The sequence below is a fragment of the Microtus pennsylvanicus genome, chromosome 3 (assembly GCF_037038515.1).
Source record: "Microtus pennsylvanicus isolate mMicPen1 chromosome 3, mMicPen1.hap1, whole genome shotgun sequence".
In the NCBI taxonomy this organism is placed as follows: Eukaryota; Metazoa; Chordata; class Mammalia; order Rodentia; family Cricetidae; genus Microtus; species Microtus pennsylvanicus.
This window is the reverse complement of record NC_134581.1, coordinates 93122139-93146648: the sequence shown is the minus strand read 5'-3', so window position 1 is coordinate 93146648 and position 24510 is coordinate 93122139. Positions and strand designations below refer to the sequence as shown.

General features: G+C 44.8%; 2 protein-coding genes across 4 annotated transcripts in view; one reads left to right on the top strand and one right to left on the bottom strand.

The window, feature by feature from the left end:
• Positions 1-16030, top strand: part of Ncapd3 (non-SMC condensin II complex subunit D3) — an 82233-nt gene extending 66203 nt beyond the window's left edge. For all 3 annotated transcript variants that reach the window (XM_075966475.1, XM_075966477.1, XM_075966478.1), the window contains 11 exons: positions 2108-2245; positions 2539-2672; positions 2878-3074; positions 5360-5470; positions 6777-6959; positions 7539-7696; positions 7928-8067; positions 9136-9213; positions 13770-13844; positions 13933-13993; positions 14182-16030. In XM_075966475.1, coding sequence (XP_075822590.1) covers positions 2108-2245; positions 2539-2672; positions 2878-3074; positions 5360-5470; positions 6777-6959; positions 7539-7696; positions 7928-8067; positions 9136-9213; positions 13770-13844; positions 13933-13993; positions 14182-14290 — 1384 coding nt within the window. In that variant the 3' untranslated portion in view covers positions 14291-16030. The remainder of the gene's footprint in view (positions 1-2107; positions 2246-2538; positions 2673-2877; positions 3075-5359; positions 5471-6776; positions 6960-7538; positions 7697-7927; positions 8068-9135; positions 9214-13769; positions 13845-13932; positions 13994-14181) is intronic.
• A 1962-nt stretch (positions 16031-17992) lies between these two features.
• Jam3 (junctional adhesion molecule 3) overlaps positions 17993-24510 on the bottom strand; it is a 57077-nt gene continuing 50559 nt past the window's right edge. Inside the window, exons 4-9 of the mRNA XM_075966479.1 lie at positions 21524-21676; positions 20906-21108; positions 19882-19981; positions 18664-18793; positions 18526-18580; positions 17993-18263 (exon numbers count right to left, since the gene is read on the bottom strand). Coding sequence (XP_075822594.1) covers positions 18228-18263; positions 18526-18580; positions 18664-18793; positions 19882-19981; positions 20906-21108; positions 21524-21676 — 677 coding nt within the window. The 3' untranslated portion in view covers positions 17993-18227. The remainder of the gene's footprint in view (positions 18264-18525; positions 18581-18663; positions 18794-19881; positions 19982-20905; positions 21109-21523; positions 21677-24510) is intronic.

Sequence of the window (24510 nt, the reverse complement as noted above, 5' to 3'; positions counted from 1 at the left end):
TCTTGAGTTCTCAGTAGTCCTCATTGTCCGCTATGTTCAGCGAGTCCGGTTTTATCCCATGCTTTTTCAGACCCAGGCCAGCTGGCCTTGGTGAATTCCCAATAGAACATCCCCATTGTCTCAGTGTGTGGGTGCACCCCTCGCGGTCCTGAGTTCCTTGCTCATGTTCTCTCTCCTTCTCCTCCTGATTTGGACCTTGAGATTTCAGTCCGGTGCTCCAATGGGGGTCTCTGTCTCTGTCTCCTTTCATCGCCTGATGAAGGTTAATATTCAGGAGGATGCCTATATGTTTTTCTTTTTTTTTGTTGTTTTTTTGTTTTTTCGAGACAGGGTTTCTCTGTGGTTTTGGAGCCTGTCCTGGAACTAGCTCTTGTAGACCAGGCTGGTCTCGAACTCACAGAGATCCGCCTGCCTCTGCCTCCCGAGTGCTGGGATTAAAGGCGTGCGCCACCACCGCCCGGCTCCTATATGTTTTTCTTTGGGTTCTCCTTATTTAGCTTATCTAGGATCACGAATTATAGGCTCAATGTTCTTTATTTATGGCTAGAAACCAAATATGAGTGAGTACATCCCATGTTCCTCTTTTTGGGTCTGGCTTTCTCTTCATTATTGTTGTACTTACTGTCTTACTGTTTTTTAGAGGGGCGGGAGAAGTAACTTGAAGTTTGATTTTTGGTTGGCCAGGATGTAAGGAGGATCTGGAGGAACTGGGAGAGGGGAATAACTGATCAAAATATATTGTTTGAAAAGAAATATGTTGTACTTGGCACAATTTAAAAAAAATTAATAATAAAGGTTATCCTGATCCCTTATTTCCTAGGCAGTGCATGGTTGTCCTCTGCAGAACTTTTAAAGACTACACTCTTTAACATCATGGTTTCTGAACTCCCTGTTCTGAATTTCAATTGATATGCACAATTTAAACTAGCTTGCTTCTCAGCCTGAGAAATACACTAGGAGAAGTCAATCTCCAGCAAAGTCCTGATGCTTTCCAAAGCCAAACATGGCAATCATCCTTGTCTCTGCTCTCCAGGAGGGAGCTGGCTGGTGCTCCTGGGTAGGTGGGAGTCATGACTGAGCTATATACAGTGAAATGAAAGCTTGGTTCTTGATGAAGTGAATCTTAGCAAACCTCACCTCACCCGGGTTGGCCCCTTGGCAAGTCTTGGTGTTTGCTCACTCGCTGTGGTGATAACATAGAGAGAGTCAGGTGGGCTACATTTGGGAAACACTAGAAGTTTGTATTTTGTTTTGGTGTGGTCTAAGTGGTATTTGTGAAATGAGTAGCATTGTATACAGGTATGCCGAAAGGCTTCCAAGTTTGGAGCTGTGGGTGCCCTGGACTTCTTGGTGATTCCAAAGCCCGGTGGCAGTCATTCACTCTCTGGAGACTACTTGCCTTCCTAGCAAATGTGGAAGCTCTTATTCTCACCATTCTTATGAATAGTTTGAGGTGTTAAAATGGGGTTTTGCTCATTATCGTGGCCAACAACTTGAAGATGCTGTCTGAAGGAAACATGTTCATTTCCAGGTAATCGTTGTCATTACGTTAGGCATGAGGACTGAGGCCTCTGCCTAAAGGAGTTTTAGGAAAGTTGGTTGTTTTTTGTATTAGAAGAATAGCTGGGTATTGCCTCTTGCTTTGAGATTTGAAGTAAAAGCTGATACAGCAGAGTGGAGAGATGGTTCAGCCATTAAGAGTACGGCTCTTGCAGAGGCCACAGTTCTGGTCCTCATCAGCTGCCTCACAACCTGAAACTCCAGCTCCAGAGGATTCGAAACCCTTTTCTGGCCTTCACAAACTGGGCGCCTGCAACATATGGACATACACATACCCTACACACACTGTAATATACATAATTAAAAGTAATAAATCTTAGCAATAAATAAAATCTGATAGAGAAAGCATTTATGCAGCCCTTAACTTTGAAATGAACTATTGAGCAGGATGGACAAAACAAGCAGCATTCCTGGCTCTCTTGGAGCCGATGAGGCTGTTTGTTGGATGTGTTTCAGATTCTGGGCTTTTTTGTTTGGCCAAGTTCTTCGTCTATCTGTAGAGTGATAGTGAGTACTAAGTGGGTCTCCTTTCGTCTCTCTTTTGCAGCCTTGGGGAGTTTTGCCTTGCTCACCTGTTGCTGAAGAGGAACCCCACCATGTTTTTCCAGCACTTCATTGAGTGTATATTCCACTTCAACAGCTATGAGAAACATGGGCAGTACAACAAGTTTTCCCAGTCAGAGAGGTGAGTGAGAAGCTGAGGCGCTCATGCCTGCGTGTCCTGGCAGGAGCTCTGGTGGTGGCTGTATCATGCAGAGGTTGACTCTGACACTGACCTGATGTCTGCCGCATTGGTCATTAGTTTCGTTGGCACAATGACAAAAGAAAATTTACCATAATGATGGCCTCCTAAGGATAATGTCTGTGATGACACTGGAACCTTACAGTGTCTGTGTCACATAGCCTTGAGGGTGCTGTATTTAATCTTGGTCACCTGTACCTATGCACTGCAGTAATGACTGCTCTGTTCTGCCACAGAGGGAAGAGGCTGTTTTTGCTAAAGGGAAAGACAAACAAGGAGAAGCGAATGAGAATCTACAAGTTTCTTCTTGAGCACTTCACAGATGAGCAGCGATTCAATGTCACTTCCAAAATCTGCCTTAATATTTTGGGTATGTCTGGTGTGTTCTTAGAATGCTGCTAGCACAGCAGTATGGAAGACACGTCTTCTTTGTCCTCCTTAGCATCAGTTCTGTCTCACAGGACCCCCTCCCACTCCCCAGCACCAGTCAGCCCAGACTTGCCCTAGTTCTATGAATTCCCTTTCCCCTCTGGGCTAAGGGTTTCTCTGAAACTGGTCCCCCGTGCTCTCTTCAGCATGTTTCACTGATGGCATCTTGCCCCTGGACATGGAGGCCAGCGAGTTGCTCTCGGATACCTTTGACATCCTCAGCTCAAAGGAGATCAAGCTGTTGGCAATGAGAGCTCAGGCATGCAAGGACCTCCTGGAGGAAGATGACATGGCTTTGGCAAATGTGGTCATGCAGGAAGCCCAGATGAAGATCATCTCACAGGTGTGTGCCCACTCGGCTGCTCCAGTGTGGGTTGTGTACCTGAGTCCTGGAGCCGTTCTTATTGGTGGCTTTCTGGGTGGTTGTGATTCTGAAGTCTCTACCTCTAGCTACTGCTCCTTCCGTAGGTCTGAATGTGTGCCTACTTGCCTGTCTGTGTGTGCCATGGTGTCTCAGATTTACTGTCAGAACTAAATTAATCATTTCTCCTTGCTTGGTTTCTTCCCCCAGTCTTTTGTAGAGAATGGAACAATTATATACCACAGGTTCCTTTTTAGAGAATCTGCTATATCCAAAGGCAGAACAGGAGTTCAGCATGTCAAGAATATGTTTAGATTGACCAAGATTGTCAAATTAGAAATTCAGTGACCGGGAAGGCAGGGTTGCCACAGCCCTCAGCAGGCTCCATGGTCTTGTACCTAGGTTGATGTCTAGTTTGTATTTCCCACCTGACCCCTGAAGTCTTTTGATCCCCAAAGATTTATATTACATCCAATTTTCCAGAAGATCTTGTTTGTTTTACTTGCATGCCTGTCTCTTTTGCTTGTCCAGTGTTGTTTCTTTAAGCCTGTGCCTTTTGCTGTCAGCACCCTTCCTGTCTCTGGTTTTTCTCTTTGCAGGACATGTACCGCTCTGCTGCCGAAACAGTCTTTCTTATGCATAATTATTCTCTGCAAAAATATATTGAAAATGACTGTTGATACAGCAAGGAACTTCTGAGGGCGGGGTGGGTTGTAGACGATCTGTGCTATTGAACACTTAGCACTTCGTGAATGCTCGTGGAACTTTTCTCTTAAAATTGTAAGCGTGGGGGTTGGAAAGAGGGCTCGTCAGTTAGAAGTACTTGCTGCTCATTCCCTGCACTTGCTGGTAACTCACAATGGCCTTAACTCAGGTTCTGATTTCTGTGGGCTTCTGTGTGTGTGTGCTACACACACATGAACTCAGGCACACATACATACACAAAATAAATATTTCCTTTTTTTAAAAAAATCAGTAAATGCATCAGATGTTAAGCTACCTTGGTGTTATTCTGTCACCTTCTGTATAAAATCTGGATTATTCTCAAAGATGTGGAAAACTGTCTGCCCTCACTTTATTCCTTCCCTTTCTCAGGACCTGAGATGTGTTCTGTTCTATGCCTTTGACACTGGCTGCACACAACTACTGTTGGTCCATCCCAGTCCTTACACAGCTCAAGCATCATCATAAAGAATCAGCCTATACACATTCTTGCCTGCTCATCTTCCCTGGGTATCCTTCCTCTACCTCAGTTCCCTAGTTCCCTGCAACTTGCCATCTCCTGGCATTTGTCTCACCACATACTGATTTGGAAGCAGTGTGCGGAAGTCTTGATGTTATTTCTGTGTCTCCAGAGGTTAGCGCGTGTCTAGGACAGAGACTGTGCTTGGCAATACTTGTTAGGTGCATTTAGACCACATTTAAAGGCAGTTCCTACACTTACTGTATGTTCAGATGCATGGTTCTTAGCTTGAGTATTCCTTGTTATCAAATTTGGGACCCTGACCCAAAGCTTCACAGTGGTATATAAGCAGGAAACACTGTTAGCTTTAAATGAAAAGACAAGAGTACATTTTAGCGTCAGAAAGAGAAATCTACATGTGTAGGGCAATATAATGAGTTGTTTTTAATTCTAAGATTTACTGCTTGGTATGTTGGTTACTGATTATTTAAATCACATACTGTTTGTTTAAAAGATCTTACTGTATAGCTCAGGTTGGTCTGAAACTCTTGATCTTCCTTCCTCAGACACTTACATATGCATATAAAAAGGTGTGTGCGCGCGTGTGTGCACACACACAAACACAAACAAACAACTGGTCATCTTAATGCCAACTCAGCCAGAGATCATTGTCTTTTTACATGTAAGATTATAATATGTCTTTTTGGTAGTCAGCTTAAACAGATTGTCCTTCAAAAGGAAGGGTGCGTGGTAGAGTCAGGGCCAAGGGCCCATCAGGGTTGTGTGGAGATTGGAACTTTCTGTCAAGTTCCTCATCATGTTTCTTTCTCCTTGTTCTCATTTAGAACATGGAAGTGGGAAGTGGGGTGAATATGCATTCTGCTATACACACCTGCATTGCTACGGCGCTGGCAGTCTGAGAACAAGCTGTACATGCGCCCTCTTCATTCCCAGTATCCTGGTCAAATGGCAGACAGCCCTCTCTAGTCTGCTAGCTTTGGTGTACTTAAAGAAGTGGATCAAGGAGAAGTTAATTTTCAGACGTGTATGCATCTAACACATGCTTTTGTTTGTGTTCCTGCAGGTCCAAAAGAGGAATTTCATAGAGAATATTATTCCAATTATCACCTCCCTGAAGACTGTGCTGGAGAAAAACAAGATCCCTGCTTTGCGGGAACTCATGAACTACCTCAGGGTAAAGAGGAGCGTCCCTGAGGGCTTTCCTCCTGCCTCTGCCCCAGGTTCACTGCTTAGTCTAGATGGTGGATGAGAAGCACTCAGAATGCTATGAAACCTACTCTGGGTAGAAATGTTGGCTGGCCTGTGACTACTGAGGCCACTGAGGCACTGAAGAGTCCGGCCGGAGGCACCACTGAGGCTGTTCCTTCTGTTTCTCAGGCAGCTGAGTCTTTAAAGAATATCTTCATGTTCTGAACCTATAGATCCTTCCTTGGCAATAAGTCCCAATCTAAAGATTTTCTCAACAAAAGCCAAGCACAAGACATTATCCTATTCCATCCTGTAAGGATGAACTGGAAATTGGTCATCACATTTAATATTGGGTGTTTGCTTTCGTGGGCGGGAAGTCATGGGCCTATGGCAGGGTTACACACAGGGATAGGGTGTTACCTTGAGGCAACTCCTGTTCTTGGGCTGTCTGTAAAGCAAGGGACCATAAGAAAAGCTGGAATGTGTTTATCTACACTACAGACCTAAGCATGGCCTCAGGCCTTTGACCCCCCCCAAAAAAAAAGAAAGAAAGAAACATTTTCTCCCTTAATTTAGCAACTTTTCCTTTGTTCATATTTGTTATTCTTAATTTAAAAAAACAAACAAACAAACTTGGGATGGCAAGATGGCTCAGTAGACAAAGGTGCTTACTGTCAAGTTCAGTCCCAGACCCATGTGGGAGGATTGACACCAGGAAGTTTTCCTCTGACTTGAAATATCTCTTTGAAAAATTGGAAAACTCTCCTTATGGGGCTGTAGCAAAATTACACTGAACATAATTTTTCAGATAGTTTTGCATCCTAGGGAAGATCAGCTGGGAAAGATAAGCTCACTTGGTGGAGAACATGAGAATTTGCTTTTCGTGGTTGTGACATACCCCTTCCCTCCCTCCTGGGCACAAGTTGATGTCAACATGAGCAGCTTCCAGGCTGCAGCACGTCTGTGACCTCCCCAGGCACCTTTCCCGTCAGGAACATGGCAGCTAGACAGAAAGCTTCCCAAGAGGTCACAACTGTTAGCTAATAACACACCATGGTCACCTGCTTACGTGGTCCCCGTTTCCCCAGAAAATGCCATTGTGCTGAGTAACGTATTAGTTGGTGTTATAGGGATGCTCATAGTTTATTGTTGCTGTGGAGAGAAGGTTTGCCATGTAGCTTGAGCTTGCCTGGAACTCTCCATCCTCTGGTCTCACCTGGCCTGCTGCTGGAATTGCAGGTGTGCACCACACCAATAAGAAGGTACTAAAGGATGCCCTGGGTCTGTTTCAGGAGGTGATGCAGGATTACCGAGATGAAATCAAAGATTTCTTCGCAGTTGACAAACAGCTGGCCGCTGAGCTTGAGTATGACATGAAGAAGTACAGTGAACAGTTAGCCCAGGAACAAGCTCTGACAGAACATGCTAATGCGAGCAGAATGGGAGACGATGATGGCAGAGCACAGGCTGTGCAGGTACGAGAGGCCGCCTGAAACTTACCACATCGCTAGTCTGCTGTTTGCCATCATTTTTCTTTGCATTCCTCAGAATCTAGCTGTAATCGGGGGTTGGCGCTGAGCTTTGGGGGGTCTTCTCTGCTGGCCAGCTTGTTTGATGTGATAGATACACCAACCAGCAGCTCAGGGGTTCTCTTTCTCCGCGCCCTGTCAGGGGACCCTGCCTGCATAGTTGTGGTAATCATTAGAATGTGTGAATTCCTAGCAGGTTCACTGGCAGAGTACACATGACCCGTGGTTTCTGTAGCCATCTCCACCTCTGTCTTTCCATGTCTTCTGTGTTGACTCTGCCCTGTAGAGCTTCTTACGTGCAAGGGCATTTCTCAGTGTAGCTGTTGCTCACATACCTCTCTAACAAGTCCAAGCAGATACGCTCTATTAAAAGAGAAAGACAACCCTGCCACAGCATCTGTGCGAGGCAGTCTGCAGAGTTCTGTTTTAAAGGGAAAGTTGTAGTTGTCCTTGTCTGGGGTGGAAGTGGAGTCCCTGAGCCCTTCTCGTAGCATATGATGGTATTCTTGTTCACTCCTGGAATAGGGTGCTCCTGACTTACAAGCCCTACCTGCTGCTGCTGACCAGGAAAATGGTAACGCGTCTCTGGCCAACAGCCAGCCTTCAGTACCTGGGTCCAACTTCACCCCAACTTTGTCTCCCATATTCGAAAATGGGCCTCTGAAGACGATGCCCAATGCCAGGTAGGGAGCAGCAGCCTGAGTCTCACGGTATTCTCACAGCCAAATCTTCATTCCTACCAGGCCTCAACCAGAACTGTCTCTTCACTGTTTGTGCTGACACCGCACACCACATGCTTCCCCGAGAGTCTGGAAAGAGGGTGGTGGTGCAGTCTGTCAGAAAGGAAGTGGTGGGAGCGCTGCCTCCGTGATGGTCTGCGCTGGGAGTCAGTGCCTGGGATCTTGTCTCCATAGGCCCATGTCCCTGAGTACCATCGCAATCCTGAACTCAGTCAAGAAAGCCGTCGAGGCGAAGAGCAGGAGTCACAGCCGCAGCTTAGGAGCATTGCCTTTCAATGTAGAGTCAGGAAGCCCAGAAAAGTTCCACAGCTCTGGTAAGCCTTAAGGTTGGCACCGATAGATTGTGTGTGTGCAGTTCAAAAATGCGAGTCTATGTCTCAGTCCTTTTAAAATCTTTTTTTCTTTTCTCCGCTGCTCAGTACTGGCCCCTCACCCCCGAAACAGGGTTTCTCTGTCTTGGAATTTAACCTATAATCCAGACTGGCCTCAAACTCCCAGATATTTGCTTGTCCTTGCCTCCCAAATGCTGGATTAAAGGCGTGTGCCACACTGCCCAACTGAAGATGTTTCCTGTTGTCCTTAAATAGCATGAATTGGAGATTTAGGATTAAGGCTGTGCTAAGGGATTTGGAAAATGGGGTGTTAAAAGAGCCTTTGTTCTCCTAAAATACATGTGTTTTATTTATGACTGAGTTCTTATTGTGTGTTGCTTCATCTACACACCTGTAAGATACCCAGTGAAAACGCTTCCACGAGAGGTTCAGCACTCTTGTGCGCTGGCTTTCCAGCACAGCATCTTACACCAGAGGTCCTGAGCCTCTTCTTACTACCCTATTCTTGAAAGAATTGATCCTTTTCGATTTCTGTTATGTAAATGGCACAGTAAAACGTCCTAATAAGGAGCCTTATATGTGAAAAGATATCCATTGGAAAAGCCAAAATATTTAAAATCCTTCAACTGGGTTTGGTAGTCTGCATCTGTAATCTAGCACTTGGGAGGATGAAGCAGGAGGACTGTCATGATTTTCAGGCCAGCCTGGGCTACAGAGTGATATTTGTCTCCAAAATAATAACAGTAATGAATAATTTAAACATAAATATGTTAAAATAAAACTATTGGCCAAACGGTCAAAAACATAAAAATAATATGGTTTTACTCTCTTCTTCCTTGAATGCTTTGAGTGTGGACGCTGCCCTGAAGCTTTAACATTTATTTTACATTGCTTTCTTAATTTCTGTGGCCTGTTTGTGTGTGTGTCACTTAAAACATTGGGAATTTTAACTTTTCACACGTAGCTTGTTTATTTTTGTTTTTTTTTTCATTTTTCTGTATGATGCTGCTTTGGGATTTCGCACTGATAGATTTTTCTGTTCTATCTTAGCAACTTCCTTAAGCATGGAACAGGAATCCAGTAAAGCTGGCAAACCTGTAACTAAACGGGCGATCAGCACCCCAGAGCGTGAGTAACTAATTGAGAGCCTTCCCTACAGTTGCCATAGTAACACTAGTGGTAAAACTTCCATTGTAAGATAGTCTTGTACTTGGCTGATGGCTCACTGCATTACTGTCCAAACTGCATGTCTCATGGTGATTGCTGTTATTTGATGGAGAATTTACTGAATATTAAGCACTCATCCTAGCGGTGCACACATTAACTGAGTTAAACCTCACAACAACCTGAGAGGGCCCTGTGTGAACTGAGGGACAGATTGGTCAGGTTACATCCCAAAAGTGACATGGAGGTAGCCCTCTGCTGCTCTGGGTACACTGGGAGGTGCCAGTCTGGTTTGCCGTAGGCTATGGGCAGAAGTTGGTACTGCATGTATCTTGTGTGCGCTGGGGTTGTGCCCTGGTATACACCAAGACTGCCACTTAACACTCCACCTATACCAAGAGTCTGTGTCTCCTCACCTCTATTGTGTGTGTTCCTAATGCCCTAAATCAGAACAGTTAGCTTCTTATTCTCCCAGACCTAATAAAAACTCCAGGTAGCAGACCCTTACCTAAATGATTGGCACCACAAGTGTTTACAATTTCAGATAGCGTGAAACTTCCAATTCCAAGAATATTTTTGGAATATTTGCATATATTTAATGAAATATCTTTGGAATAGGACTCAGATTTAAACACACAATTCACTTATGTCTCCTATTTACCCCAAACATATAGCCTGCAGTAATTTTATACAATACATTTAGTGTGCCTGTGTTTTGACTGTCAGCGTCATGTGAGGTCAGTTATTTTCCACTTTGACTTTGTGTCACACTGAAAATAATCCAGATTTTAGGTCATTTCCAATTTCCGCGTTTTAAGATTGGCATGGGGCGGAGAGGGACAAGAAACTGGGACTAGTATATAAAATTTTAAATTTTTTAAATATAAAAAGGAGGGAAGGTTGGTGTTGTTCAAGCTACTGCTGTCTGACATGCATACTCTATCTAGTTCCTGAGAGCCTGCCTGGAGTGCCTCACTCTCCAAGTCCGCATCCAGAACGTCCCTTCCCTTGCCTCTTCATTCTAAATGGAGAGGCCTCAGACCTCTCTCTACACGGCATCCTACACTTCAGCTTCATTCTTGTTTGCTAGAACCTGTTTTACTCCTGCCTGTATGAGGCCAGCCACTACCCTGGGTAGATACTGCAGAGATCTCAAACACACCAGATGGTGACCTCTGTGCCCCCCCTCAGTTTGGGTCCTGATACAGTGAGACAAGAAGAGAGCTTCCACTCCTTCTGTGCAGCATGAGGAGACACTCATGCCAGCAGCCCACGGACTTTCCCAGCATACCGGTAGGCTGGGTTCTGGCGACTTGGCATTCTGTTAACTCATGGTGCTTTGGTGTCTTAAAATCTGTAAGAGGGATAGGTCATTGTCATGCAGGACCTCCTTTTAAGGGAGATTACTACAAATGATCAGAATTCCTGCCCTACTTTTCCTTAGATAACAACTGGATTGTGGCAGTTTTTGACATTAAGACATAATTTTAACTTGCTGGGTACCAGCAGGTATGACGTTAGATATGCAAAATTGTCCTCCTCTTACAGAGCGAAGTTTTTATGTTCAGTGTTCTGCTCAGGGGAACAAAGTGCTTCTATTTTGGCGGTTAGGTACCATATGCTGTAGAAGCAGCACATGGACCTCATTTCAGGTTTGTGTAACCCGTGAGTCCCTGCGTCAGTCTTCAGTTGGTTTCCGGGCAATGTGTGTTGCCTAGCAGTGAAATCTGGCGTGGTACATTCATGTTGCTCTAATTTGCATGTATGGACTCAGCTGTGATGGAAAATCAAACTTGGATGTCAGTGGGTCAGGACATCTATATTCTGAGCCAGGAAAGAATGAATGCTTAAAGAAGGCCCCTGTTCTCTCCTTCCTGGAAGAATTTTCAGAGCATGAAGCCCTGCTGCCTTCAGATGATTTATACGTTCCCACCCTGGCCTGGGATCCTACCCAGCACTTTTTTTGATGGTAGCCATCCATTCTGATGAGCTTGGTATCTGGCCTCATTTCAGTTAGGATTCACATTTCCCTGATGCCTGAGGATAGTTTTTTCATGTATTTATTAGCCACCTGCTCTTTGAGAACTTGGGTTAATGTGCCCATTTACCCATTGGATTTCGTTCTTTGGAAACTGTTTTAATTCTTATACTATAGCTATTAACTTCACCAGAGTCCCAGCAAAGATTTCGTCACAGTGCATAGGTTGTCTCTTCCCTCTGCTGTTCCCTGGGCTGTGTAGAGCATTGTGATTGATTTGATGCAATCCCATTTCTCAGGTCTCGCTGTCATTTGTTGGGTTTCTGGAATTCTATTTAGAAAGTCATTCCCCATGATTGTATCTTGAAATTTTCCCTGTGTTTCCTCTAGCAATTTGAAAGTCTTACACTGAGACCTTTGACACATTTCCAGATGATTTTTACCAAGTGTGAAAAGATCTCATTTTGCAGTTCTGTAGGAAGAGCCTGTTTTCCTTGTTCCATTTACTTGTTGAAGAGTGTGGGTTTTTTCCTTCATTTTAAGACACCTTTGTTGAAAATCAAGTGACCGGAGCTGTGTAGGTCATTGTGACAGCCCTCTCCCTGCCCTGAGTGTAAGTGGCAGAGTGAACTCAGTACTGTGCTACACCAGCCTTGTTCTCTCTCTGCTTGATCTCTGTTTGGGCTATTTGGGGGTCTTTTGTGCTTCTGTGTAAATTTTAGAATTTTTTTTCTATTTCTGCAAACATCAATGGAATTTTGATAAAGAGTCATTGGATCAGCATTTATTTTATACATCCGTTTTTCATGATGTGAATTCTGGTGATCCATAAACATAGGAAGTCCTATCTTCTTGGTTATGAGTCTAGCCTTTAATAGCTGATCCAGCCATCCCTTTATCCCACACAGAATTCTTTCTCATCTTATATATATTTCTTCTGCTGCATTTTATAACTGTCCTTGTAGAGGTGTGCCTTTTCCCCCACCCCCAACCCAGCCCATTAGACATTCCTAGGTTCTGTTTTTACTATTCTGAATAGAATTGTTGTCCTGAGTTCTCATTCTGCCTTTGATTCTGAGCAGTGCACTAGAGCTGTGAGAACTACCCAGGGTGCCTATAGGCATCCAGCTGGGATAGGCAGTGTGTGAGGCAGGAGCGGGGGCGGGGTGCATGCACGCGTGATTCCTTTGACATTGCAGGTAGAGATCTTCCAGGGAACAAAACAAGCAGCCCTATACTGCTTGATGGTAGTACAAAAGATGGGATTTTCTGCCAGTTAGCAGAGTCTGCGTAGCTGTCAGTGGTACAGCACTGCAGTGGATGTTAGCATGTTTCCACCCATGAAGGTGGAATTGTATGCTCCTTATGAGATGATACAATGTGGGAAATGTAAGCTCTGGAGCAAGCCTCACACCTGTGCCCATAGGAATGAAGCATGTAGACCCAGGCTCTACTCCCTCATGGAGTCTCTAGCAGCTTAGGCTGGTCCGCAGTGCACCAAGGCTATAGCTATAGGACTCCAGGATGGGGCAATGTGTCATGGGCAGGTAGAGATGACAGAAGAGTTGGGCCTGGTGAAGAATGGTCATCCATATGCCCAGGGGACACAAGCAGATTCATGTTTGTGGAGTTCCTGGGCTTATAAGGGTGACTTGGGCTAGCTCAAACTGATAGAGCCCCTCAAGATACCGAACCAGGACACTAACTTTACCTGTTCTTTAAGTCAGTGTGACTCTAGTAACATAGAGAATTATAGCTAATAAGTTATTTCCTTGGCACTTACCTTGTAGCAGATGCTGTGTTAAAACACTTTACATCTCATATAAACTGACTGTGAATGACTTGAATTTCTGCTGGTGAAAGAGACAGAACACAATCCCAGGCTACTCTGTGTTTCTAAGTGTGTTTCTAAGTGAGGCTGAGGAGGCCGACAGGGACACACCATGGAAGATTAAGAGTACAGGGTGGGACGAACTGAGATAGTAAGGAGGGCAAGACAGGAAGAAGGAAGAAGAGAGTGACAAGGTGGGTACTGATTCTACGTGGAGATATAGCCTGTGGTGCTGGCTAGTTAAAGCTTTAGAGGACCAATCCTTCCAACATATAGGAACAAGGAAGAAACACCATGGGGCTTAAGCAGTGTGCTTTGACATCTCCTTAGGAGATACAGGTGAGGAACATAGGAAATGGAGAGAGAGAACCAGGAGGGGAATTGAGGGTCCCCTCCATACAGGCAGTCACTGAAGGAAAATACGAGTGAGCTGGGAGGAGCTACAGGTGTGTGCAAATGAAGGCCTGGCTACAGTGTAACCTTAGAAAGGCCCTGGTGGAAAGAGGAAGTCAGTAGAGACGGAGGGTGTCTCTGTCTGGGTGCAGTCCTGAGGCAAAGGGAAGCTTTCGATGAGTGGCCGTCACCTGTGTGTGAGGTAGAGGTCAGGAATGAGAACCAGAGCAGAGACCTCACTGGCTAAGGCACTTAATTCCCTGCACTTGATGTCTCTGTAGTACCCAATTTTTATTAACACAGTTTCCCCTTTCCCAGGGTCCATCAGTGACGTCACATTTGGAGTGGGAGTCAGTTACATAGGGACACCAGCAACTCCGTTTCTTACCAAAGGTAAGTTCTGGGTTTCATCTCATCAGGATATCCACTGCCTCTGAAGTTCTGGGAAAACTATATTACTTTGTTTTTTACTCCTTTTCAGAGAAAATGGAAGCTCAAGAGCAAGGAAATGACATTTTATGTTTATCACTTCCTGATAAATCGTAAGTATTCTTTTTTTTTTAATTTATTTATTTATTAAGGATTTCTGCCTCCTCCCCGCAACAGCCTCCCATTTCCCTCCCCCTCCCCCGATCAAGTCACCCTCCCTCATCTGAATCGTAAGTATTCTTGGGTGGGCATTTTTGTAGAGTTTTTTTTCTTTTCATTGACTGTACATTTTCTTCTTCAGGCCTCCACAGTCTCCACAGTGGAACATAAAGTCTCTAGCCAGAAACAACAGCAACCCAAGATCCAGCAGGAGGTCCCTCCGCAAGATCCCCCTGAAGACAGCCAACTGAAATAGTGTGTGTGAGCAGTGACTGAAGGCAGAACCCTGCGGGACACTGGCCTTTCTCATGTGGAAGGGAAAAGGATGGCGTGGGCATGGTCTACATGCGCAGAGACTTGCCATACAGTGCCGCCAGTTCTTTTCGTAGGATGCCAGGATGCCAACATGACTTTGTTCAACTTGTGCTGGCTGACCAACCTTCCATAGTTCTGTTTATTTTACTGCAGTTGAGATTTGTAAATATATACAGAGATGGCATATCTAGACTTTTTTTTTTTACAATAACATTAAGCTATTTAATATTGTGATGTGTTTGAGTGTTAAACCTGTGGTTAAGTTACAATCTGGTTTTTAAGGAACACAATTTTAGAAACCAGCTTTCCTCTGTGTAACTCAAGTGTCTATAGCTTCTCCAAATTCACTATGACAGATATTTCTCCTTAATGGCAAAATCTGAATTGAAATATTTTTCTATTATTTATAATTGAAGATTTTATTAAAAGAGGTGTACAGTCTTTCTAAAATTAAGGAATAAAGGTCAAATATAAATATAATCTCCTAGCATTTAATATAATTTTCTGGCTTTTGGGACAGGGCTTTATTGGTGGTCTTCTTAACACTGCATTAAGGATTTAAAAATACTTAAAATATAAATAGAATAAACTCCTTCCCATTAGGGTCATGTGCCCACCTGCCTTTGTTCCCAGATAGAGACTTTCTGTCTCCCTAACGACAGACATCCCATAAGTACATTGGGTATAATCCTGTTTATGACAGAACGGCTTCCGGCCTTAGAGTGGCAGTGGGACTGCTACGTGACACCGCGAAGGGACAAGGGACCTGGGTCTCTGGTGTTGGTACTCTTCCAGGAACCCAAGACATGGAATTCAGTGTTCTGCTTCTTTGGAAACATGAGTCTCACTGTGTTGCTCAGCATGCTGAACTGGACTCGTCTGGTCCTTTCCTTGTTTCAGCCTCCTGAGTAGCAGGGACCACAGGCACGCTCTGCTCTGCCATACCTGGCTAGTGCCACCCTTTTCCTGCCCCCAATAAGCCAGGAGCAGGTGTGCCTAGGCAAGCCTCCAGCACCGGAACTGGCGTTTGTAGTGTGCATGTGGTAGCTAGAGTCGGGAATGGAGAATTACTCTTCTCCGCTGTAAAGAAGCTCTGACAGCTGGTGGGATACATGTCATAGCTGCTCCTGAGTGAACACTTGGCTGATACCGATGTGGCTTTTCTTATTGTGGTGGAGCCTTTGCAGAGTATGTGCCTAGCCAGATGCTAAGAATACAGGATCAACTAACACAAAGAAATAAGTGGTTTCATTTTATGGGTTTTTTTTTTAAGTTTTTATAAATGAGCAAGTTTTAACAAATAACCAAATTGCAGTTGTGTTAGTATAAGTCTGTAACGTCTATGAACAACAACTTCAACATCAATAGTCAAAAACAAACAAGCAAAAAACCAGCCTCTTTCAGGTTCCTTCAGTCACATTCACATCTTACGGGTCAGTGAGCTTCTTCAGGCCACGTCTGTCCAGGCACAGGCTACTGCTTTCCAGGCTCACGTGTTACCTTGTCAGACTAGTTCCCATGGCACTGTGAAAGAATGCTTAGGGCATTAAAGAGAAAAGGAGGGAGCAACATAGCTGCCCTATTGCTGTGACAGTCACTGGAAGGTCAGTGTATTACTCTCCCACCCCACCCCTTCAGAGCTGCCCTATTGCTGTGACAGCCACTGGAAGGTCAGTGTATTACTCTCCCACCCCACCCCTTCAGAGCTGCCCTATTGCTGTGACAGCCACTGGAAGGTCAGTGTATTACTCTCCCACCCCACCCCTTCAGAGCTGCCCTATTGCTGTGACAGCCACTGGAAGGTCAGTGTATTACTCTCCCACCCCACCCCTTCAGAGCTGCGGCTGTCCTGCTCTACCAAGAGAGGGGCAGGGGTAGAGGAGGGATGAGATAATCCAGGATGCAGAGCAAGAGAAACCGGGTGTGCTGGACAGGCACAGAATTACCACCCTACTGTTCCTGCCAGTATCTTAGCATATAGCCTTCCACATAAGAAAAAAAAACAAAAAACGGTGTGCTTCAAGTATTCAGTGAAAAAAGGAAGGGGTGGGGGACTGTAGAAGTATAAAAAAAATATTAACATCACAAAGTGGCTAGCTCCTCCATAAAAACCTCTCTGGGTGCAAGGTAGGATTAGGAACTCCTTTAGACGCCCCTGGCTTCAAACCACTTTACATCCTGATCTAGCATGGTAAAGTGTTTGAGACGAAGGACGTCTGTTCCTGAAGAATAAAGGCTTTTGAATGGTGTTTTTAATGTTCCATAAAATGAGTAGTGTCTCCGGTAGATAAAAGATTTAAAATAAAAATTAGAAAACTGCTTTTGGTCGGGTATTTCTCTTTGCTCCCCATCTGGCTCTGTACCTTGGCTGTACTTTCTGACTGGCTTCAAAGAGCTGGGCTGGACACAAGGGCTTGTCCTGGGGGAGACAGCCTGCAGCGTTGGCCACTTTCACCACAACAAAGAGAACAGTAGAATCTTTTTAAATATTACTGGAGTTGACAGGTTCGGTTTCAAATTGCCTTTGGCCTTGGATGCACTTATCAACTAAACAAATAATTAAAATGAATTTTAAAAACAACTACACTGCCTTTGTCTTATGATCTCTCCAGAACAGATTGAGCTCTGTCCCCGCACCCTAAGACTGGGATGCCACTGGTCACCAGCCTTCCTAGGCTTCCCACCTAAGACCAGCGCACTGCACAGCCCAGAATACCACCAGTGAACATCTGAATCCTGGTAGAGAGCTGAGGCCAGGGCTGTGCAGGCTGTCAGGGACGTTCCATCCTACACAAGTTAGTGACCATGAGCAGTGAACGAACCCCAGGAACCATCCAGCTTTGTCTGCATTGTACCTCTCTGGGAATAGGAAATCTCAGGAAGAGGCCGTTCAAAACTAGCCCAGGAGTTCCCAGGGTTTCCTTATACAGAAAGATACAAACATGACTAGATTGAAAGTCTTCAATGGTTTCCTAAGCAACAGTGGTTTTCTTAAGAAAAATGCTAAAACGTTTTATGAACGAAGAGAATTCCTTAAAAGACTTTTATTACTGGTAGTTTCCAGTTGAACACTAGTAGCCCAAGCCTTCTAATCTTAAATTGAACTCTTAAAAAAATACGTTTTGAAATACTGTGTGGCAATATATTTACAGTTTATATAGAAATGTTCAATAATCAAAATACATCTTTAGCAAAAATTTAGAATGTTAAAATTTTATAAAATAAGCAAGATCAATAGAAAAGCAGACTTCAGTACCATTTCAGACTTAGCTTAAGACAGGTTCTCCTAAATCCTGGCAGCTCTTGGGAACAAGAGTTCTCTGGATAAGAACTCTCTTTCCAGCAAGCAATTTTACCTTTCTGATTTGGGTTTTTATAAAATGCTGATCCAAATAGATTCTCCAGGATGGACATGAAAATACTGGCCAATCAACAGAGGCAACACGGTGGGTCAGGGTCCAGAGAGCAAGGCACTGACTGCCTGAAACCTTCCTGGGACACCATCACAGGCGAGCTCACACAGCTGCTGCTGCAGCCCGGCCCCTCATCTTCTCATAGCCAGTGTCGTCCTGGCTATTAAACAACCCGGGGTCAAGAAACAGTCCAAGTTTTCCTGCACAAGAGAACTGATAACAGAAAAGCTTTGAAGATCATCCTAATCCCTCTAAGGGAAAAGGCTAGCAACAATCTAAGTTACTATGCCATCTTCAGGAGGATTTCTTTATTCATGTGGCTTGGTAAAGAGCAAGGGAGGAGTCGACTTTGGCCAAAACAAAAAGCTTCTGCATGGCGCTCTGCAGGTGCCCTGGGCTCGCAGCACCCTTGACCAGTCTCCAGTAGAGGTATTTGCAATGCTCTCCCAGCCATCGGGTCTCAGATGACAAAGGACGATTTGTGTCTGAAGTCACCCTGGAAAGACAGCACAAAGAACCAACAGTTCAGGGGCTTCGGTGAGTGGTGTAGGAGACACTGATCAAATCAAACGTAGGCTAACCATGCCGCCCAAAGAGGAAACCAGGGCAACACTAGCAGAGGAAAGTAAACCGCATTGGCACTGTAAACCCACAAGGAAGGAGTTACCATGATGGCCAAGGAGCTCGGGGGTGCACTATAACTCCCAGGTACCTTGCAAATCGCTGGGTCTCCTGGCATGGGTTTTCTGCTCTCTTACCTCTTCATTTGTCCGAATGTAGTTAACTCCATCATGCTTCCCTGGGCTCTTATAACTGTGAACAGAAGAGGACCATTCAGTGGTGTGCCAATTTGTTAATGCAAGCCTGAACTTCACCTTCAGACAAGGCAGGCATACCTTTCTCCATCTTGTTTATTGTTGATGAAGCAGCCACGTCTGTATGCACAGCAGATACCCATCGTGATCAGAGCAAGAACAATAAGGACAACCAGGACTCCCCCAATAATCCCAGCAATATTCAGATCATCTACAGAAAGGGTTTATGGGCAGAGATGGTGTGATCATTCAAAAGACCTGGACTTTCTTAGGTCATCTTTCCAACACCTACCGCCACCCTACCCCATTTACCCCTCTGTCCATTCATGCCTACTTTATCCAAAAGAGGAAAGTGACTCTTAATATCTCTCTGGCTTAGAAGATAAAGGCTACTGTAATCCCCAATTGTGAAACATGGTCACTCAAAGCCACTGAGAAGTTTGCCAGTGTAGAAAAGGCTTTAAGATATTACTCATGGAGAAATGGCTATATTTCTGTAGAATTAAGAGCCAGGAGCCCTAAGGCAAGTAACCTTAATTTACATGGCCTGCCTTTGCTGTAGATTACCTGGGGTTACTTGGGGAAAAGAAAGCTTCAAATCTTAGACATAAAAGTGCAAACCTGCCCTTTCCCTTCACTGGCCGCCTATCCTCGGCCCTCTTAGAATCCCTGCATCCTCCAGGCAGAGGCTCCAGTAGTTTATTTCTTATGTAAACAAAGATGCACAAAGAATGCAGGAAACCTTCCTACAACAGCAAATGCTCCCTGGGCCCTGTGTGTAACAGTCCTCCAGCAGGCTATGGAAACCACTGTCCTAGGGGTGGCCACAACTGAGAATTTGAGAAGCTCCCCATGTGGCTCAACTCAGCCTATCCACTTCCTCCCATTAGCCCACTCCCAAGAGATGACATCACAGAACAGGGAAAGGCATGGTGCTTTTCCTGAAAACCTAGCTACTATGACAGGCTAAATTCTTAGAAGCCTGTCAGGTTCCCCAAACAACTGGGTTTTGACACCTCAATCATTTTCCAAAGAGTTTATTGTACCCTGTGAAAGTTCCATGACTGTGTCGCCAACACCCAAAGCTGCCCGGAAGTTTGTCTGAGGATTTACTTATTTCGATCCTGTGCTTTTTCATACACACAATCCTCAGGCTCCACTGGATCTGACGAGTCCCTTGTCAGCGCCAGAGGAAAACTGACGCATGGCAGGATGATTATTAGCTAACCTGACATCTAGCATTCATCTCCAAATGTCCTATTCAATCCCCAGACTCCAGTGTGATCTCAAATGACTCACAGACTTCCATGTCCTGCCCCTCACACCTGGATGCGCCTGCGTCATTGGAAGCAATGCAGTAGTACTGTCCAGAGTCGTCCTTGTGGACAGCACTGAAAACCTGTTCAGAAATGACAAGCATTACTTCACTCAACACGACAAAAGAGAGACAGACGCCAAGGCTGGCAAAGGCCTGATGAGACCACACAGTAGTCAGCTCATCTGTTGTGCCTTCCTCTGGCTTCCCTGGCACGTGATCCTCACCTCAGAGCCTGCAACAAGGAATTCTCTCCAGGATACAGAGAAGCCAGCTTCACTTTCACTGTGAAGTCAAAGCAATCCTAATAACTCTCCTTAGACAGTACCAAATATCCTGTCCCGATTCACCTGATCACTGCATGCTGCTGGGTACGGGAGCCAAGACAACCCCCTGCTGAGAAGTGCCTCAAGGCCAGCTTGTCCTCTGCTGCTTGACCAAGCCTTTGTTTTCTTTCTTTTTGTCTCCCATGTGGCCTCCCACTACCAGTAGGTTATTCTGAAGTAAATTCCAGGTCTGTGTTATCCCTAAGAATCTATCTCTACATCAATGGTTCTCAGCCTTCCTAATGCTTTGACCTTTTAATCCCATTGCTCCTGTTGTGGTGACCTCCAACCATAAAACTGTTTTCATTGCTACTCTATAACTGTAATTTTGTTACATTTATAAATGTTCATGTAAATATCTGTATTTTCCAGTGGTCTTAGGTGACCCCGGTGAAAGGGTCGTTCAACCCCCAAGTTGAGAAACACTACTGTGTATGATAAAGGACTAAAGAATTATAATCACAATACAATTTTGTTAATAATTGCTTAATATCAAGCATCTGCCAATAATCATATTTCCCTCACATGCTGATTTGCCTGTTCGACTGATCAAACTAGGATTCTAATACTGCCCACACATTTGTTTACTTGCCCTTTCGACTTTTCTAGCTGTACAGGTTTCCTTAAAGCATCCAAGGCTGCAACAAACACATCTGCGTCCTCACTTCCGAGGAGCTCTTACCAGAGTGCCCGTCTCGGAGTTCACACGGAACGAGGAGTTGTGGAACCTCGGGTTGGCTCTGGAGTCTGTAGGCAGTGGCACATCATTGCGGTACCAGCTGTAGTGAGGCCGGGGATAGCCCTCGCTCTCCTGGCATTGCAGTGTCGCCATCTTGCCTACGGGCACAGCCTTCGGTACTCTGCAGACAGGGGTCACAGGCTTCACTGCAGGTAAAAATACAGGTCGGTGTTTAAGTTTCAGTGGAAGCCCTTCATAACAAAACCCAGGGTAGTAAACCAGCTCCAAAGACCACAGCCCATTTGCAGGCTGCCTGCTATTGGAGCTCATTCCACCCCGTGTGTCCAATCCCAGTTTCCAGTCCTTCCACCTTCAGGAGTAAACTGAAAAGGAGATTATGCAAAGGCAGGGCCCTAGGCTGGTAAGGAACACACCAGGTGCTCAGCCTCTGTCTCCAACTTCCAACCCTTCCCACCACCTCCTGACAGCCTCACTAGCTCCCCTCTCCAAACCGCAGATAGCCCAGGGATGCAGCTCTGGAAAAATGAAATCAAAAAATGAGCTGCTCTCTTATTCTAGAGCTAAGGACTCGTAAGGTGCTTCACATTGATGGGTTCCCACCTTGCACAATTAACTCAATGGTAATCTCATCGACGGCTTTTCGGTCATGTACAGCAACGACCTCACAGCGATAGATGGCTGAGTCCGACCGTGTCACATTCCAGATCCTCAATGAAGATTTTCCAAACACATCTGTACGACCTGCCAGGTCCCCTGTGAAAAAGAAGACACGAGTTGCTAAGCACTGGAAGATATTGTGGGGCTGGACTTGATGGCAGAGCAAAAAGACTGCAGCCTGCTTTCTGTCCTGTCCCCAGATGAAAGAAGTGTGTGAGCGCTGGGCCACCAACTTCTTCCCATATGCGACATGAGCATCAAAAATAACTGGTAAAAAAAAAAAAAGTAAAAAAAAATAAAAAAAATAAAAAAAAATAACTGGTATTTAAGATAAAGCCAGGAACCTTGTTTTTTCTTTATTATCTCCAAGAGAGAATTCCCACTAAAAGGAGAACCAAATAAACATTAAAAATCAAAATCCACAAAGGATGTTGTGGCTATCCACATGCAAAAGAAGAAAGCTAAACATAGGCTGCCCTTCCTAATCAAAAAACACCTACAGAAGAATTTAGTAAGATGCCAGGTGGTGGAGCACTTAGGAGGCAGAGACGGGTAGATCTCTGTGAGTTTAAAGCCAGCCTGGTCTCCACAGCAAATTTCAGGACAGCTAGGGCTACACAGGGAAACCTTGTCTTGAGGGGAAAAAATGTTAAATGAGAGCTGGGCTTAATGGCACATCTGTTTGCGACTCTAAACTTACAGGAACTTGAACCTGAGGCTAGCCTGGGCAACACAGCAAGCTCCAGGCCAGCAAAGTTTTATCCCAAAAACCAAAACAGTATTAAGGGAGAAAAAGGAATATTTTTTTAGATTTATTTACTTTCCTGTATGAATTTTTTGCCTGCATGTATGCCTGCACACCAGGTGTGTGCCTGGTGTTCACAGAAATCAGAATCAAATGCCCTGGAGCCTAAGTTACAAATGGTTGCCAGCCACTATGTGGGTGCTAGGAATCAAACCTAGGTCCTCTGCAAAAGCCAGAACTCTCAACCACTGAGCCATCTCTCCAGAAGGCATAATATTCATGACCCCGAGTTATATAATAGCTTCTTAAATATGAGAGCAAAGACATAAGCACCAAAAAATGGAGTTATATTAGATTTCTTCAAGTTAAAAACCATTTGTGCTTTAAAGGACATAAGCAGGTGAACAGACGATCTACAGAATGGGAGAAACTCTCCACGTCACGTCAGACTAGTCCCTGGAATAAAGAAATTTCCAATGCAATAACAATATACAAGTTTTGCCAGTGAACCTAACAGTTGATTAGCTGTTTTGCCAAGAAAATATACAGCTGCCCAATAAGGTACATGAAGGTGCAGCTTCACAGAGACATCTTCATGCATCCGCTAAGACAATTAAGGTCAAAGGTCAGGTGATCACAAGTGTTGGTAAGACTCCAGGGGTAGGGTGGGGGTTGACATTGCTAGTGAAAATGTAAAACGGTGAAGCCAGGGTTGGGTAGATGGCTAGGTGGCTAAGAACATTCATGTTACTTTTGCAGAGGATCCAGGTTTAGTTCGCAGCAACCACATGGTAGCTCACAACCATCCACACACAACTCTAGTTCCAAGGGAGCCAATGCCCTCTTCTGTCCTCTGTGCACCCAGCACACAGATCTCGTACACAGATATGCTTGCAGACAAAATACTTAGACACCAAAAATAAAATCTTTAAAGAAAAAAAAAGACACCACTTTGGAAAGCAGTCTGATAGTTTCTTCAAAAACTCATCGTGCAGCTACCGTATGATCTGTATGTATGTATGTCTGTACACAGGTGTACATGAGTGCAGAATACTGACAGCCAACATGTGAACGTAGCCAACTACACACATATCTGCTGACGAATGGACAAAATAACATAGTAACCACACAGTGAACACTGACTCAGCCACCAAAGGGAACCAAGTTCTGATCCACGTTATAGGTGGATGAGTTCTGAAAGTACTATGCTAAGTGAAAGAAGCCAAGAACAAAAGGATAATGTCCCCTTTATATGAAGTCTCCAAAAGGGATGCAGAGAGACAGAGTAGACAGAGGGCTGCTAAGGGGTGAGGGAAGGGTCCTGACTGTTCGCGGGCATGGCTTTCTTTCTTGGCTACAGAAAGTTTCTGGGATTGGACAGGGTGGTGGTTCCATACCTATGTGCCTATGACAACTTCAAGGGGGACAGATCTAACTTGTGCTTTGGACACAGTCCTACACCAAAGCATAAGATGAGTCCTGCCTCCAACCTGGTTCTTTGTGGTAGATGTTCATTGTAGTAGCCATTGCTATGACTAAGAGTCCATAGAAAGAAAGCTGCTATTGTTTGTGATGCAAGGGATGCTTAGGGCCTTGTGCATGCTGATCAGTGGTCCATCACTCTGCCCACCCACACTCCTTGCTCTAGGGAAATAGGAAGTTTTCTTTCCTTCTTTCAGATTTACTTTGTTATTGTATGTATATGTGTGTGGGTATGTGCAGGTACGAGGGCAGTGTCTTCCGAGTACAGAAGAGGATGTCGGATACCCAGGAGCTGAAGCTAAGGCCGCCTTGAGTGGTGCTAAGCACTAAGCTCAGGTCCTCTGCAACAGTACATACTCAAAACAACTCAATCGTCTCTCCAGCCCCCAGAATACATTGGGTTTTTATGTTTTTAATAAGATTAGAGTTTTTCAGACTTACTTATACTTTATGTATGGATGTTTTGTCTACATCACACGTGCACGGCCTCTGGAGGCCAGAAGAAGGCATCAGATCCCCTGGAGTTGTGAACCTTCAAAGGGTACTATTACTGGGATACACATTCCGCCCTTGGATGTTGTTGGGTTTTGGCCTCCCCCCCCGCCCTTCAATCCTAGAGATTGAATTCGGGGTTTATGAATGCTGGGCACACACTACACCACTGAGCTACAGTTGTAGTCAACAAACTATTTCTAGGAGCATC